General features: G+C 40.7%; 1 protein-coding gene across 1 annotated transcript in view; it reads right to left on the bottom strand.

Annotated features, from left to right (window-relative positions):
* The window catches only part of ANKFN1 (ankyrin repeat and fibronectin type III domain containing 1), a 376,358-nt gene that overhangs the window by 13,235 nt on the left and 348,672 nt on the right, over nt 1–14,451 (bottom strand). The window contains exons 18-19 of the mRNA XM_026517400.4: nt 8,992–9,158; nt 1,945–2,158 (exon numbers count right to left, since the gene is read on the bottom strand). Of these exons, the coding sequence (XP_026373185.2) occupies nt 1,945–2,158; nt 8,992–9,158 (381 nt within the window). The remainder of the gene's footprint in view (nt 1–1,944; nt 2,159–8,991; nt 9,159–14,451) is intronic.

Here is a 14,451-nt window from a genome sequence, read left to right as displayed (position 1 = left end):
ACTGTCTCCCCCACTAGACTAGCTTATGACAGGGATGGTATTTTATTCATATGTCCAGCTCAGTGGGAATCTACAAAAATAGACTTGAGAAATTCTACTCAAAGAATTCTTTAAAAAAAATATTGGGTAAATCATAGAATACTTCAGTAATGTAAATTAGCTGTCTCTCAAGTTCTTTCTTTGACAAGTTTTGGTTTTAGACATTGAGGTTTTTAAAATATAGGAGCATATATAAACTTACTTATAGAAAAGGTTCAAATCCCCACTACAGTTTTCTTTGTTTCTTTTTTTTTCTCAAAGATTTTATTTATTTTTTAGAGAGAGAGAGCATGAGCGGGGATGGGGTTGAGGGGCAGGTGAGGGGCAGAGGGAGAGGGAGAAGCAGGCTAGCAGGCTCCTTGAGCAGGGAGTCTTTGTGGGGTGGGGGGGCATCCCAGGACCCCAAGATCATGACCTGAGCCAAAGGCAGACAGACATTTAACCGACTGAGCCACCCAGGCACCCCTCCCACTAAAGTTTTCTATAGTAAGACTAATAACATTAAAAATATGATACCTGCAATTTATTGTCCATTATATGCCATGCGTCTCTGACACATACTGTCTTAACCACAAGTAACTTTTAAAGGTATAGATATTATTAATTTCATTTTCTGTACATGGAAGTTGAGACTCAAATGTAATAAGCTGTTCAAGCTCATATGACTAGTAAAAGAAAGCTGTAATATGTTTTTTGTTTTGTTTTGTTTTGTTTTGTTTTGTTTTTAACCATAGGAAACAAACAGGGTTGTTGGAGGGGAGGTGGGTGTGGGGATGGGCTAACTGGGTGATGGGCATTAAGGAGGGCATGTGATATGATGAACACTGGGTGTTATATGCAATTGATGAATTATTAAACACTACATCTGAAACTAATGATGTACTATATGTTGGCTAATTGAATTAAAAAAACTGTGATTTGAATCCAGGTCTCGGATTTCTTAGCCCAAGCTCTTTCTGCTACACCATGCTGCCCCCTATGGGACAAGCCCATATTTCAGAGCTGTTTATTAAAAATATTAATTATTATTGTTTAAAACTTACAGAATTGGAGTTCATACAAGTTTTATAATCAAGAAAGATGCTTTGAATGCCATTAATTTAATTGACTAGAAAATGGCACTAGTCTCAACATGTCCTTGGCAAAAGCATTATATTGCCTTTGAGTAGTATGCTTTCTATTCATAAGCCAAGAGGTCCTTTGTGGAACTCCGTGTTGACGGAGCCATGTTTTTGTTCTTAGCATTTCCATGTAAACTCAAATACAATTCCCAAAAGTAGAGGTGATGTGCTGGGCATCTCCATAGCTTGTCTGTAAGTTGTCTCCTGCTTGTTGTGTCCACGATGAGGCCAACCTACTTATTTAGCCTCAGGGTCAGGATGCTAGTTTATCCAAGGTTTCTTGCTTTCCCATTTTTCACCCCAGGACAATGATGTTATGTTGGGTGAGAAGTTTGCCCTGACTTCTTACCCAGGCTAGGATCTACTTTCTGCCTCTTTCCTGTCAGTCTCTCTTTACTAGAGGCTGGGCCTGTTCTCCTTCCTTACTTGGTTTTGGTCAGATTCCCTTGGCTGACTTGGCCCTCACTTGGCACCGCATCAGTCCCCATTCTGCATTTCTGAAGCCCCATCATTGCTCTTTGTCCTTTTGTATCTTGGAAACTCAGGCTAGAACTGGACTAAAGCTTCTCTGATCCTAGATGGAGTTGATCTCAGGTTACTGCCCTAGTTTCCTGTCCCTCTGTTGTTCTGATTTTATTCCCTCTATGCTTTTAGACTCTTACCATTATGCAGCATTTCCTCCTGCTTCCTGGGACCAGTGCCTCAGCATAAAAGAGCCTCATCAGTGGCGACAGGACCAAGAATCTGGTGACTGAAATCTAGATCTTGAGATCTTACTGCTTACCGCTTACTGCCTTTCTTCTGTGCATCTCTGGGGATGGGGATGGGGAGGGAAGACAATCTATGTGTGATGATGTAGAGCTGATCTTCTGGAGGTTCCGCTCGGCTGAAGGGTCTATCAGCTTCGTGATGGGTAAGCCACAGACTGGTTGTTTGTACCTTGCATTCTGCAGAGCGTCCATGATCCATCTCATTTCACGCCAGACTTCGTCTGTTTGCTTTGGAATGAAAGGATAAAGGACTTTAAGTTTATCAAACAGGTATTAAAAATGGGTAAGACTCTCCCTGAGAGTCCAAGATGATATATTTTCCACAGTATTGGTTTCGAGTAAAATATTTTCAACATAGGCCTCTTCTTATAATCTCTTGTGCCTTGCAGATTTTTACCTGAGAGGCTATATCATTTAGTGCGTAGTGGAAGACCTGAATTCCAGCTGCCCTCCCCAGCTCTGTCATAACCTTTGGCAAGTCACTTGGCCTCTTTGAGCCCCAGTTTGTGAATGTGGACAAAACCCTCCCCTTTTATACCTCATAGTACTGCTACGATGATTGGGTGAAATGATGAATTTGATGGTGCTTTGTAAAACTGCAGGGTACATTTCTCACACATACGAAGTGTTACTAATTCTCAGCATAAGATGAAATATCCCTCATTAGGATATTGTAAGGAAGAGATACAATAAATTCTAAATTTCAGAATACTTGAAGAAAAAAATATAACTTTAGTTCTTCTATGTGAACTAGAAAAGCAAAGCAAATACTGGAATAGTCTGCTAAGCAGAGATTCTTGGACCTACTTTAATAGAAAAGATAACTTTATGTATTAAAGTTATTACTTTCTTACATATAAAATAAGGCTTCTAAAGTGGAAAACAGCTTAATAGCTTATTCCTAAGCAATTAAAATAGCCTTACATTTTTAGGGTACCTCATTCTACATTGTTATCATTTTGGTTTCTGGGTTACCAAAGTGATTTTAACAATATTTTCATTATCAAGTATAATAGTCATTTCTCTGAAGTATATTAGTGTAAAAGTTACTCATATTTTTGTGTCTACCTCTGTGGATGACAGATATTCTCCCAGATCTTAATAGATACTGGCCATAACCTTGCTGGTTTTTCTGATTCTCCAAGGAGGGGCTGTTAGTTATACTATATTTTTTTTCATGGGGCCCTGGAACTTGTGATAGTCTTTGCATCTAATTTCACTGGGTGCCCTTGGCAAGCCATTAACTTCTTCAGGACCATTTACTCAACTGTAAAAAGAGGAAGTTGGACTAGATGATGTCTAAGGTCCCTTTCAGTTCTGACACTTCATGATTTATTTTTGAAGAACATTTGGGAAGTTGGTGGCACTCAGCTTCCAGGTAGAAGGTGTCAACTGTTTTGAATACTGCAAGGTTAAGGTCTGATTATAGAAGTTTTAAAGATAAAGGAATGCCCAGCGTTCTATTTTGTTTTCAAAATACCTTCTTAGGGCCTTAATCTGTACTTAAATAGTAGTTTTTAAAGAGTATTCACAAACTTGATACTCCCAACAAACACAGAGTAGAGTCTGAAACTGTGACAGTCTGCCATGTTCAGAGTGACAAGCAAGCCAGAGTGCACTAGTGCGGTCAAGAACCATTTTCTATTGCTTTCTAGTTCTGGATTTGGCAGAGTATTCAGGGAGGTAATGAAAGCATCTGATTGAGTGTTAGCCTTTATTAGGCAGTGAGCTGGGCAGGACGTTCAGCGGTGGGCAGGTTGTGAGGACACACTGAGCACTGTAGAGAGAGCAATCTGAAGTTCAGGGGGTAAAGCCAAAGTGGGAATCCCAGAGGAGATCCAGGCAAGTTTTCTTGATGGGACTGTTGCTCTTTCAGCTGGCTTTTACTGGTCCTACGTCATGTAGTGCTTTTGTCTCAAAGTTATTTTAAAGGCACTACATGACAGCTTTTAGAATGCTTTCCAAGGACAGGGACTGTGCTTTTCTTTCTTTTGCTCTTGCCTGTGCCAAGAGTAGCTACTCAATAATGATTGCTCAGCGAATGAATGGATGGATGGATGGATGGATGGTTACCTAATTCTTTAGATCTCTACCCTCCGAGTTATTATGAGTATTAATGTGAGTAGCTGAGTGCACTGTATAAACGATACGTTGTTATAAGGCTTTCAGTTGTTACAGTGACAATCATGATTATCATATGGGGCTGAATGTGGCCTCCCCAGATATGTCCATGTCCCAGCTGCTGGAACTTGTGAATTTTTTTTAAAAGATTTTAATTTTTTTAGTTTTTGAGAGAAGCAAGAGTGAGAGAGATCACAGAGGGAGAGGTTGAAGCAGACTCGCCCCTGAGCAGGGAGAGCCCGAGGTGGGGCTTGATCCCAGGATCCGGAGACCATGATCTGAGCCCCAGGCCCACACTTAACCGTCTGAGCTACCCGGGTGCCCTGGAACTTGTGAATATTACCATATATGATAAAAGAGTAAATATTACCTTGTCTGGCAAAAGATGTGATTAAGTTAAGGATTTTGAGAAGGAAGTTTATCTTGGATTATTTGGGTGGATCCTAATTCAATAACAAATGTCCTCATAAAGACATTCTTAAAAGAGGCAGAGGGAGATTGGCAGACAGAAGAGAATGAGGCAATGTGACCACAGAGGCAGAGATGGAAGTGATGTGGCCACGAGTCAAGGAATGCCAACAGCCACCAGAAACTGGCAGAAGCAGAGAGCAGATTCTCCCCTGGAGCCTCCAGAGGGAGTATGGCCTGACCAATACTTGATTTCAAATTTACAGTCCCCAAAACTGTGAAAGAATACATTTCTTGTTTTAAGGCACCCAGTTTGTGGTAACTTGTTTCAGCAGCCCTAAGAAATTAATACAATTGTTAATAATAATCTACTTATTCTCTTTGAATAAGATTATTTCAGCCTTACTGCTGAAGATGGATAGTGAGATTTAGTGTATACATTTTAAAATTATGTGTATAAACAATGTTTACTTCTTATTTTTTCTCAGTGATGAATGAAGAAGTATTAGCTGAATAAAAGTTTAAAACATTTGTACAGAGAGGCCTATGGACTGAGTTTAACAGACTTAGCTAAGTAGCCTTAAAAGAAGTACAATTTTCACCCATTTTACCTTATACTGTTGATCTAAAAATAACTGACAACATAATCCCCCTATTTTAAGGTCCAAATTCAGCTTCTAAAGACCTGCTGACATGTTTTTAAAAAGAAAGACCATGAACTCCCTTGGTCTGTTGGTTAAAAGTTCTGCATCCATTTCTCACCCTGCCCTTTAAAATTTTTGGTTTTCATCCCATAAATTACACCCTTTCTCTGTACTCAGGCAAGATAATATTTTTATTAAAATGTAAAGGTGATTGGTTTTCTCGCAGCACAGTTACAAGGTGCTTGAGGGGATGATAGATTGGCTATATTTAATGAGCTGTGTTTCTATTACAGCTTAGGAGCATTGGAAGCATTACAGTATATAAATTATAGCCTAATTGCCCTTTAGGCTTTAGCAGCTCAAAATACGCCAAGCTCCAAGTCTCTACACTTTGACATTTCTGCTGTGTGTGCTGTCTATAAAACCTGTATACCTTATCTATGATTTTCTACACCTCCCCTGGTCCAGGCCCTCCCCTTTTCTGGCTGCACTCCTTGGCTTCTTTTCCTCACTGTATTTACATAGACTCCCTTGCTCTTTACAATGTTTGGTTTGTGTAGTGACTTCAACACTGTCTTAGATCTGGAATCATACAAATGCTCTCATGGCTGGCGGTTGCCTCTGCAGGTTATGGTGTGTGGTGGGCTGATCTGTGAATGCCAATGGGTGAGTGGCTGCAGCTGGTTTTCATTCTGAGCAAGAGAGAGATTGAGAAGCCCAACATAGATAAGGGGAGAAATGATATTGCATTATCTCTAATAAGTGAAGTTATCCATGTTGGATAGAGCAAAGCAGTCCACTGAAGGCTATGGGTACAAGGAGATGGTCAGGGTCTACCTAGCCAAGAAATGATTTTTCAAACCCTTTGGGAATTGGCTTTTATCCAAGTCTGCGTGTACCTGGCTGGCTGGAAGGAGAGTATGTAGAGGGGGCTCTCAAGTTACCTGCTTTGGGAGACCAGAGCAGGCTGGAACTTTGTGGAATTGCTGGCCTGGCTTGCCTTTATCCATCCCACTTAATGGTGTGGTGAAAGGGAAGAGAGAAAAAGGCAGTGGAGCCCTAGGCTAGGTGAAAAAGAAGAGGGCAAAGAGAAGAATAGGAGTAAGGGAGTCAGAATGGAGCCAGGAACTCCTGAGAGGTCTCAGGAAAAGGTCTCTGGGAAAGACTGAAGAAAGTCGGCTTTCTCGTTGGATGACCATACTGGATTCAGGAGAAGGCTTAAGTGGAATAAAGCAGAAACAGAACCTAAGGCATGATTAGAGAAGTGCTTCTCTAAAAATACTTATGATGTTAAAGACGTCATGAAATATTAGAGACGACCACGTCCTTCAAAGTCATCTAGTCCAACCCTTTCATTTTATATATGAGAAAATTGGGGCCCTGGAGATCAAATGAATTGTTCATTACTCCAAGGTCTGTTGGTAGAACTCAGGACTAAAAATGTATGCTAATTGACTTCTGGTCATTGTTCTTTTTCTGATGCTCCACTGTTCATTATATTGGGTTCAAAAGATAAGCCAGTCTTTCAGATTCTCGTGCCTCATTCTTCCCTCCCCCCCTTCCCCATATCAATGTTCCACTTTTACTGGAAATGAAATAAATGCCGTAAATGTCTGAATTTTTAAATATCACATTCTCAGGTCAAGAGAGCAAGTAATTCTTAAGAGGTTTATTTCTTTAGTCTGAGAGGTCATCTAAGATATCTCATTTACAGAGTGGGAAAAGTAGGTTAAGATTTGTGTGCTCACCACTTTGCAAGTATATTATAATATCTCCTTCCTGCAAGTATATTATAAATAATATTTACTAAGTAAATTCCAAATCTTGTATATCCTTGTTTCAGGGCATTTTCCCTCCTTATTAATGAATGAATAAATGAATGCATAATTTACTGCATATTTACTATGTACAGGCAGTGTGGTCAGTACTTTATTGTTGTTGAATTCTCAGTAACGCTATGAGCTAGTAGTATTATTACCTTCCCTATTTTACAGATTAGGAGGTTGGGATTTATTTTATTTTTTTTAAAGATTTTATTTATTTATTTGTCTCAGAGAGAGAGAGAGAGCACAAGCAGGGGGAACAGCAGGCAGAGGGAGAAGCAGGCTCCCTGATGAGCAAGGAGCCCAATGTGGGACTTAATCCCAGGATGCTGGGATCATGACCTGAGCTGAAGGCAGACGCTTAACTGACTGAGCCACCCAGGCATCCCAGGAGGTTGGGATTTAGAGAAATTTATTTGCTTAAAGCTCACAGTATTCCTTGCCTAGGTGATTATAATAGCTTCATATCTGATTTCCCTGCTTTTGTTCCTCTCCTTAAATCCAGGAATGATATGCAAATTATCTAGTGAACATAGCCAATGAGAATGAGTGCTTACTATAAACAACCAGTATGGCCATACCACTGCAAAAGACTGTCCCCCAGCTTGAATCTATGCTAAATAGCTATGAGGGGCTATAACTTACTTTCTTTAACACTTTGCCCAGGTCCCTATTGCCTACAGAATAAGGTACAAATTTCTTACCATAGCCTTTAATAAAGCCCTTGGGATCTGATCTCATTGCTACTTTCATTCTTGCCTGCTTTCTCACTACCTTCACTCAATTTATGCCCCAGTCAATCTTGACTACTGTTTTCTGCTCTTTCTGCCTTACCTGTTTACACTTTTTCTTTGAATGCCCCCCAATCTATTTCTCCTTACTATATAGTCTAACTTATCCCTCTAGGCCGAGCTTGGATATCGGTTACATCCTCTATGGCAACTTTTCTTATACCCACAAATGTAAGTAAATTTTTACTTCTTCGTGTTGACACAAATTTTTTTTTTGGTACTTCTCTTTTGGTGCCCAACTCATTTTACAAATAGTATTTATACACATTTCTTGTCTATCCTACTGGATTTTAAACTATGGTATCTAATTCAACTTCATATCTCTCTTGCAATGCCTGACATCTAGGTATTCAACAAATATTTACCAAATTGAACTGAATATATATCATAATGATATTTATCATGGGCTATTGGTGTTATAATCATTTTGTGAGTTGGGTAATATATGCAGAAAGAACATAAGATTTGTCCAAGGGACTTAGAGGCAATTTCAGATGAGATCCAAATTGTCTTGATGACTAGGCACAAGAACCTGAGGTGCCACCTTAAGGCTTTTCCAGATAAGACCATAGATAGGGAACACATTTTCCAGCCCCTGTAGCCACACATTAAAGTGTCAGCTCTGCCAGAAAGGAGTCTAAGGCATGAGGAATCTTAGGTCCAACTAGATTTGGGTTAACATAACTCTGGGATATTGAGTTAAGTAATACAATTTTTCTTTCTGTGGGCTACCAGGTAATAATAATAATCTGAGTACTAGTTCTTCTGGCAGTGATTTTTTCTCTCCAATATGGGAAGCCATTGCTACCTACCATAGTAACTGATGCAGGTCTTAGTAATGCTGTGCTTTATATGAAGCTTTTTCTTAAGCCTTTGTTTAAAAACTCATGTCGGGGCGCCTGGCTGGCTCGTTGTTAAGCGTCTGCCTTCGGCTCAGGGTGTGATCCCGGCATTCTGGGATCGAGCCCCACATCAGGCTCCTCTGCTGGGAGCCTGCTTCTTCCTCTCCCACTCCCCCTGCTTGTCTCTCTTTCACTGACTGTCTCTCTTACTGGCTGTCTCTGTGTCAAATAAATAAATAAAATCTTAAAAACAACAACAACAACAACAACTCATGTCTTCCTGAATTCTGCCTTTTAACCAAATCAACAGGCTGCTTGCATGCTGTGGTCTTTAAATAAACCCAGATTGCTGTTCTTTCTCATGCTTGTTTCTCATCCCCTCCACTCTACCTCTTCTTCCTTCATTCTACCTCAGAAGAAACAAACTAGTACCTGAATGAAATCTAAAACTTGCTGGTGTCTTTGTTTGGCAGCTGCAACCTCGCTGTCTGAGATCGCTTCCCTCAGGGACTGTTGGGTATTCAGAGAATCCAGCTCCACAACAGCAGAAAGGCGGCAATACAGACTAATAAATTTCTCCCTGTAGCTGCAAAAATGAACTGGAAAATGGACAAGCAAAATAAAACATGTTAAGATCTGGTATCAAAATAGAGAAATTCATACCTCAGAGAAAACAAGTTGAATGAAAACATGATTTATTAATCCTATCAGTGGAAAATATTAAGCCATAAATAAATTATAAATGTGCTCTTTGGGGGCCAGTTGTCTGGCTTTAGTCAGACAGTATTCCCTTTTAAGGTTTACCAAGTCCTGGTAAGGTATGGGGAAGTGGGCTTGGCTCAAGCTGCAGTTTATGTTCAGCTCCTTAAGTTGAGGCTGTGTCTCTCTATATATATATTCTGAGAAAATAAGTTTGCTTATCACTTTAAAGAAGAAAAAAGTCAAGTAGCAATTTGAAACCTAGTTTTGATTTCCATGTCTGATTTCCAGTTTGTACCTTAAGTGCTTCTTTTCAAGGCCAGAAATCCCAGAAGACACAAGACATACTTTTCTCGGGATGTCTTTTGTCTGGCTGGAAAACTTCCCTCAAGACCTGGTAGGATGGGTTTTGATCCTTGTCCTGCCTCTCTGCTCCTCAGCTACTCTGGAAGGATGATGGGGTTGATACCTCAACAGAACATTTCTGTCTTTGGCAGACTTGGCTTTCCTCTCTCAAAAGATATTGGGCTGGAGGCCAGAGGGAACAGTCTAACCTTCATCTCCATCATGGAGGAAGGAGAGAGGAGTGTGGGACTTAGCCTTATGCAGGTACCCTGAGGTGATCAGATTTTCTATACTTCTTTGTCTGGCTCTGATCACATACTAAAACATCAGATTCCAGTGAGATGAGGAAAGGATCCTGAATCAGACTGGTGTAGTACCAGTCTCTTCCTGGCCATTGTTGAATTTGCAGACTCACTTTCCAGGAACCTCATTTATTCTATGTGTCTAACTGCATCAGTGTGTTCCATGCTTTGGAAATAGGGCTATTATAGCTCCACAAATCTGTGGAAACATTTTTATTCTGGCTTCTTTGATGAAGAATTTTAAGAAGAATATCTAATTACTGCCCTTGGGCCTCTTTGCTGTTGATTCCTGAGACCCAGAAGTGGCCATTTAGGGATGCTAAAACCACACTGCCTCAAAATGGAGCATCTTGTTATCCCTACACCTCAGTGAGGAAGTCCTGCTTCTCTGCATATTGAGAAATTTCTGGGCATCCTTCAGATCCCATCTTACGACTGTCTACTTCCTTGCTTGATTTTCTCCTGAGTCTCTGGTGTGGGTAAGGGTAACCTGCTGTGTTTGTGTTTCCTCATATGGAAGTAGAAGAGAAGAATGGGGTGAGGGCTTTTGTGGCTCATGCTTATTTCAAGTTGTGCCCCATTTCAAGGAAGTGTTTCTTAATTCTAGGATTGATTTTTCTCTCTGGCGTCAGATCCATCCTTCCCACTTCCTCTACTCTAGCACGTCTTTACCTGACACAGAAGAACTGATTTCATATAGCCTCTCAGTAAACAACATACTATTGAGCTTCTCCCAAACCATCTACTTTGCATGCTATTTCCCTGCTTAAAGACTTCTACAGAGCTCCTTCTTGACTTCAGGACAAAGTCAAACCTCTTACCACCAGAAGGAAAGGGTCTTGTGATCTAGAATTTGAATATATCTTCAGTCATATCTTTCATCATGCAACCACCCTTCATCCTCCACTCAAATTAATCCTAAGCTTTGGTCAGGCTGAACTTATTACAAGTCCTGTTCCACTTCCATGCTTTTACACGTGCCTTTTTCTGGTCCTTGAACACCTGTCTCTACCAGTTTCTTTAGGTTACACCAATGTCTTCAGGTCAGCTTCTTCTGATACTTGAAGATTCAGTTTAAGTGCCAGTTTAAATCTTTACTGACACGTCTTCTCTGCAGGCAGAATTAGTTTCTCTCTCTTTTGTGCTCCTAGAGTATTTGTTTCTAAATGTATCAAGACACTTACCCTGCTTTATTAGAAATATGTGTTTACTTGACTGCCTTGGTATTAGGCTGTGATTTCTCTGAGGGCAAGAACCAGGTCTCCTATTTTTATTTCCTCAAAACCTGGAACATTATAGCTTTTTAATTAATGTTTATTGACCGAATGAACAAAAAAATGCATGCCCTGGTCTGAAGAGGGCAGACCCTTCCTCCAGATTCTCCTCTTTCCCTCCGTCCTCTCTTTTCTCTCTGTGCTCTTGATTTTCCTGTTTTGAAAGGTGTATTTCAGGTCTGTGATATTTACTGGCAGCTCTACAGGAAAGAGTCACCATTACTTTGTAGCTTACTCTTGACCCTTGTAACTCCCTGAATGTGTCTTTATGCCTTTCAAGGAGGGATTATATCCTGTTAGCACTTGACAGATGTCCTCTTTTGGCTGGAGAGTGAGGAGAGAAGTGTCTCACAGTCTGCCTTTCCAAACCAAGTTGGAAGAAAAAAAAAAAAAAAGAAAAAAGAAAGGAAAGAAAAAAAATCAGCTTTTCTCCTTCTTTCTAAAATATGAAGATAGGAAGATTAGGAAGAGGCACAAAAGAATTTCTTTAAAAGAAACACTATCATTCCCATCTGAATTCTAAAACGCCAGTGTGTCCACAACTTTCTCTTGTTGTGTCTCCTTGTGGTAGAAGCCTTGGATCAGTGGGTGGTCTCACAGCGCCCACACCCCCCCCCCTTGCCACTCGCCACAGTAAGCTATAAGGACTTTTCAACTACAGCGCTTCACTTCCCCATGCTAGTGGTTTTTATCCAGAGCCTTTAATGTTACTTTAACAAATGTTACTTTAACATAGTCTTTTGTGGTTTAGCAATGATACATTTGGTAGCCATCACAGAGGAGGAGAGGATAGACTGGAAGCTTCTAATTTTTTTCTAATGTGAATCACATGCATTTAACAGACAAAATGGTATAAGGGTACAACAATGCATTATCTGAACCACATGATTTGTTAGTAATTTACACACTAAGGCTAATTTTCTGCAGTGTTTTTTCTCCCTCTTTTTTTTTTTTTTAATATATGAGATAGTGACAGACTAAAATGCATTTGGCACCAACACTGGAAGTTGGATTAGTAGAGTAGAAAGTATTTGGGTTTAGGTATCAGACAGAATTGGGTTTGAATCATAGTTGTGCCAGTTATTACCGGCGTGGCATTGGGCATGTAACCTCTGGGAGCCTCAGTTTTCCCACATCAAAGATGGACAGTAATGCCTACTTAGGATTAAATCATATCATATATATACAGTACCCAGCATAGCATGTAGCACCTACCAGAAACAAAACAAAAATTTTTTTCACACCCTTACCCCAACCCCTCAGAAAGAATGAGGCATTCAGAGTTAGAAAATTGGAACGGGGTCGAGATTAGAATATTCTTCCTAAGATCTTTAACTTAACAAAATCTTAATCAGTCTGGGTCATGGAGCCTAGTTTGGAAGCTAAAAATATCAATAAGATTACCTCCTGTGGTCAGTTTAGTTCCAGGATTCTTTGCCAATGTGTCAGAAAGAACCTGGGCACAAGATGCCCCTCTAAAGATTCCTGGTAGTGAATGAGTTGACAGTTGGAATTCAGGAGTGGTATCCTAAATCATGAAAAATGGGCCTTAGGAATGAGGGTTGAGACTGTGCCATTTCTTGTAAGCCTGTGGCCTGGATTCCATTAGGCTCAATGCCTGGATATCCCACAGGCACCTCAAAACTCATCATTTGTCAAACTGAACTCATCATCTCTCCCCTCCCCCAAACCTGTTCCTCCCCTCATCTTTCCTATTTTGGTAGATCGCAACATTATCCATCTCAGCACCCTATTCAGACTCTCTGGCTCCTCCATCTTGCTCTTCAACCACATTAAATCAATCACAAAGTCCTATTGATTTTAACTCCTCAGGTCCTCTTGCCTCTGCTTTCTCTTCTACACCCTTACTGTGGCAGTCTTGGTTCCGGTTCTTATCACTGCCACCTGGACCACTCTCTCAACTGTCTCATTGCCTCTAGTCTCAGCAGCCCCCACTTTGGCTCTCCTGCAGTCCGTCTTCCATAGAGCTGCTAAAACCCAATAAGACCATATTATTCCTAAATCTTTTCATGACTCCCCATTGCCTACATGATAAAGTCTAGCCTCTTTAGGATGGCATAGGTAGCCCTTTGTGATTGTGACCTTTTTAATTTTTAGTTTCATCTCCTGTCACTCTTCTCAGATGCCATAAGCATCTATCACAATGAGCTACTAGGAGCGTACTTAATTGGGCTGCATTTCCTCAGGTGTCCTAGCCTTTGTGCATGCTGTTCCTTCTGCTTAAAATGATTTTCCTTTTTTCTTTTTTTTTTTTAAAGATTTTATTTATTTATGTGACAGAGAGACAGCCAGCGAGAGAGGGAACACAGCAGGGGGAGTGGGAGAGGAAGAAGCAGGCTCATAGCAGAGGAGCCTGATGTGGGACTCGATCCCGGTATGCCGGGATCACGCCCTGAGCCGAAGGCAGACGCTTTAACGACTGCGCTACCCAGGCGCCCTGATTTTCCTTTTTAGCTCTGTCTTTTCTTTCCTTTTCTGAAAATTTCTTTCTAATTCAAGATCTAGCTCAAATACTCTCTCTTTAAGGGAGAATTGGATGTCTTTCCTTTGAAATTCAACAGCCTACCTATTACAGCAGGGCTTTCATTATATTGGGACTTTTGGTATTTCTGTATCCTCTACTGGATTCTAGGCTTCTGGTGGGCAGGTTATGTTTTATTAACATCTGAATGTCCAGCCCCAGCACAGTACTTGGCATACAGTGGCAACTCGGCAAATGTTTGTTGAATGAAATATGCAGCCAAGCACTTAAGTATGAAATATATACCAGGCTTCAAACTGTTTTTAAAAAATCCTCCAGTTTTATAATCTTGCTAGTCCAATCAGTATGAATCATAGGATCAAGGAAACCAATAAAATCAACTTTTCTTATCATAGGCCTGCTGTCAATTGTGACTGCCTACAGGATCGGGACAGTGACCTCCTCAGTGCAAGCTAGGCAAATCCTCAAGAGGCCACATCACTGGACAGAGTTTCTAAAGGCTCATGGTACTGCTTTTCTTTCTGTTCCTGGGAACAGTTTATATAGTGACCCTTGTCGGTCCCCAGGCACATGCTTGGTTACTGCAGTGGAGTGCTGTCCTGCTCCTATCCAAAGGATGGGGTAGGGGGACTGTCAGCCCTCAGGCTATGGAGGGGCCATGGGTTTGAAATTGTACTCCTTTGCCTCAGCTCAGCCCTGCTCACAGAGATCTCCCATCTCTATGACAGCCCTCCTCTCCCCTGCAGTAATCATGTGAGGGAGTAGCCTA

This window comes from Ursus arctos, unplaced genomic scaffold (assembly GCF_023065955.2).
Source record: "Ursus arctos isolate Adak ecotype North America unplaced genomic scaffold, UrsArc2.0 scaffold_24, whole genome shotgun sequence".
In the NCBI taxonomy this organism is placed as follows: domain Eukaryota; kingdom Metazoa; phylum Chordata; class Mammalia; order Carnivora; family Ursidae; genus Ursus; species Ursus arctos.
Note: the sequence above shows the minus strand (reverse complement) of the source record. Positions and strands in the feature narration are given on the sequence as shown.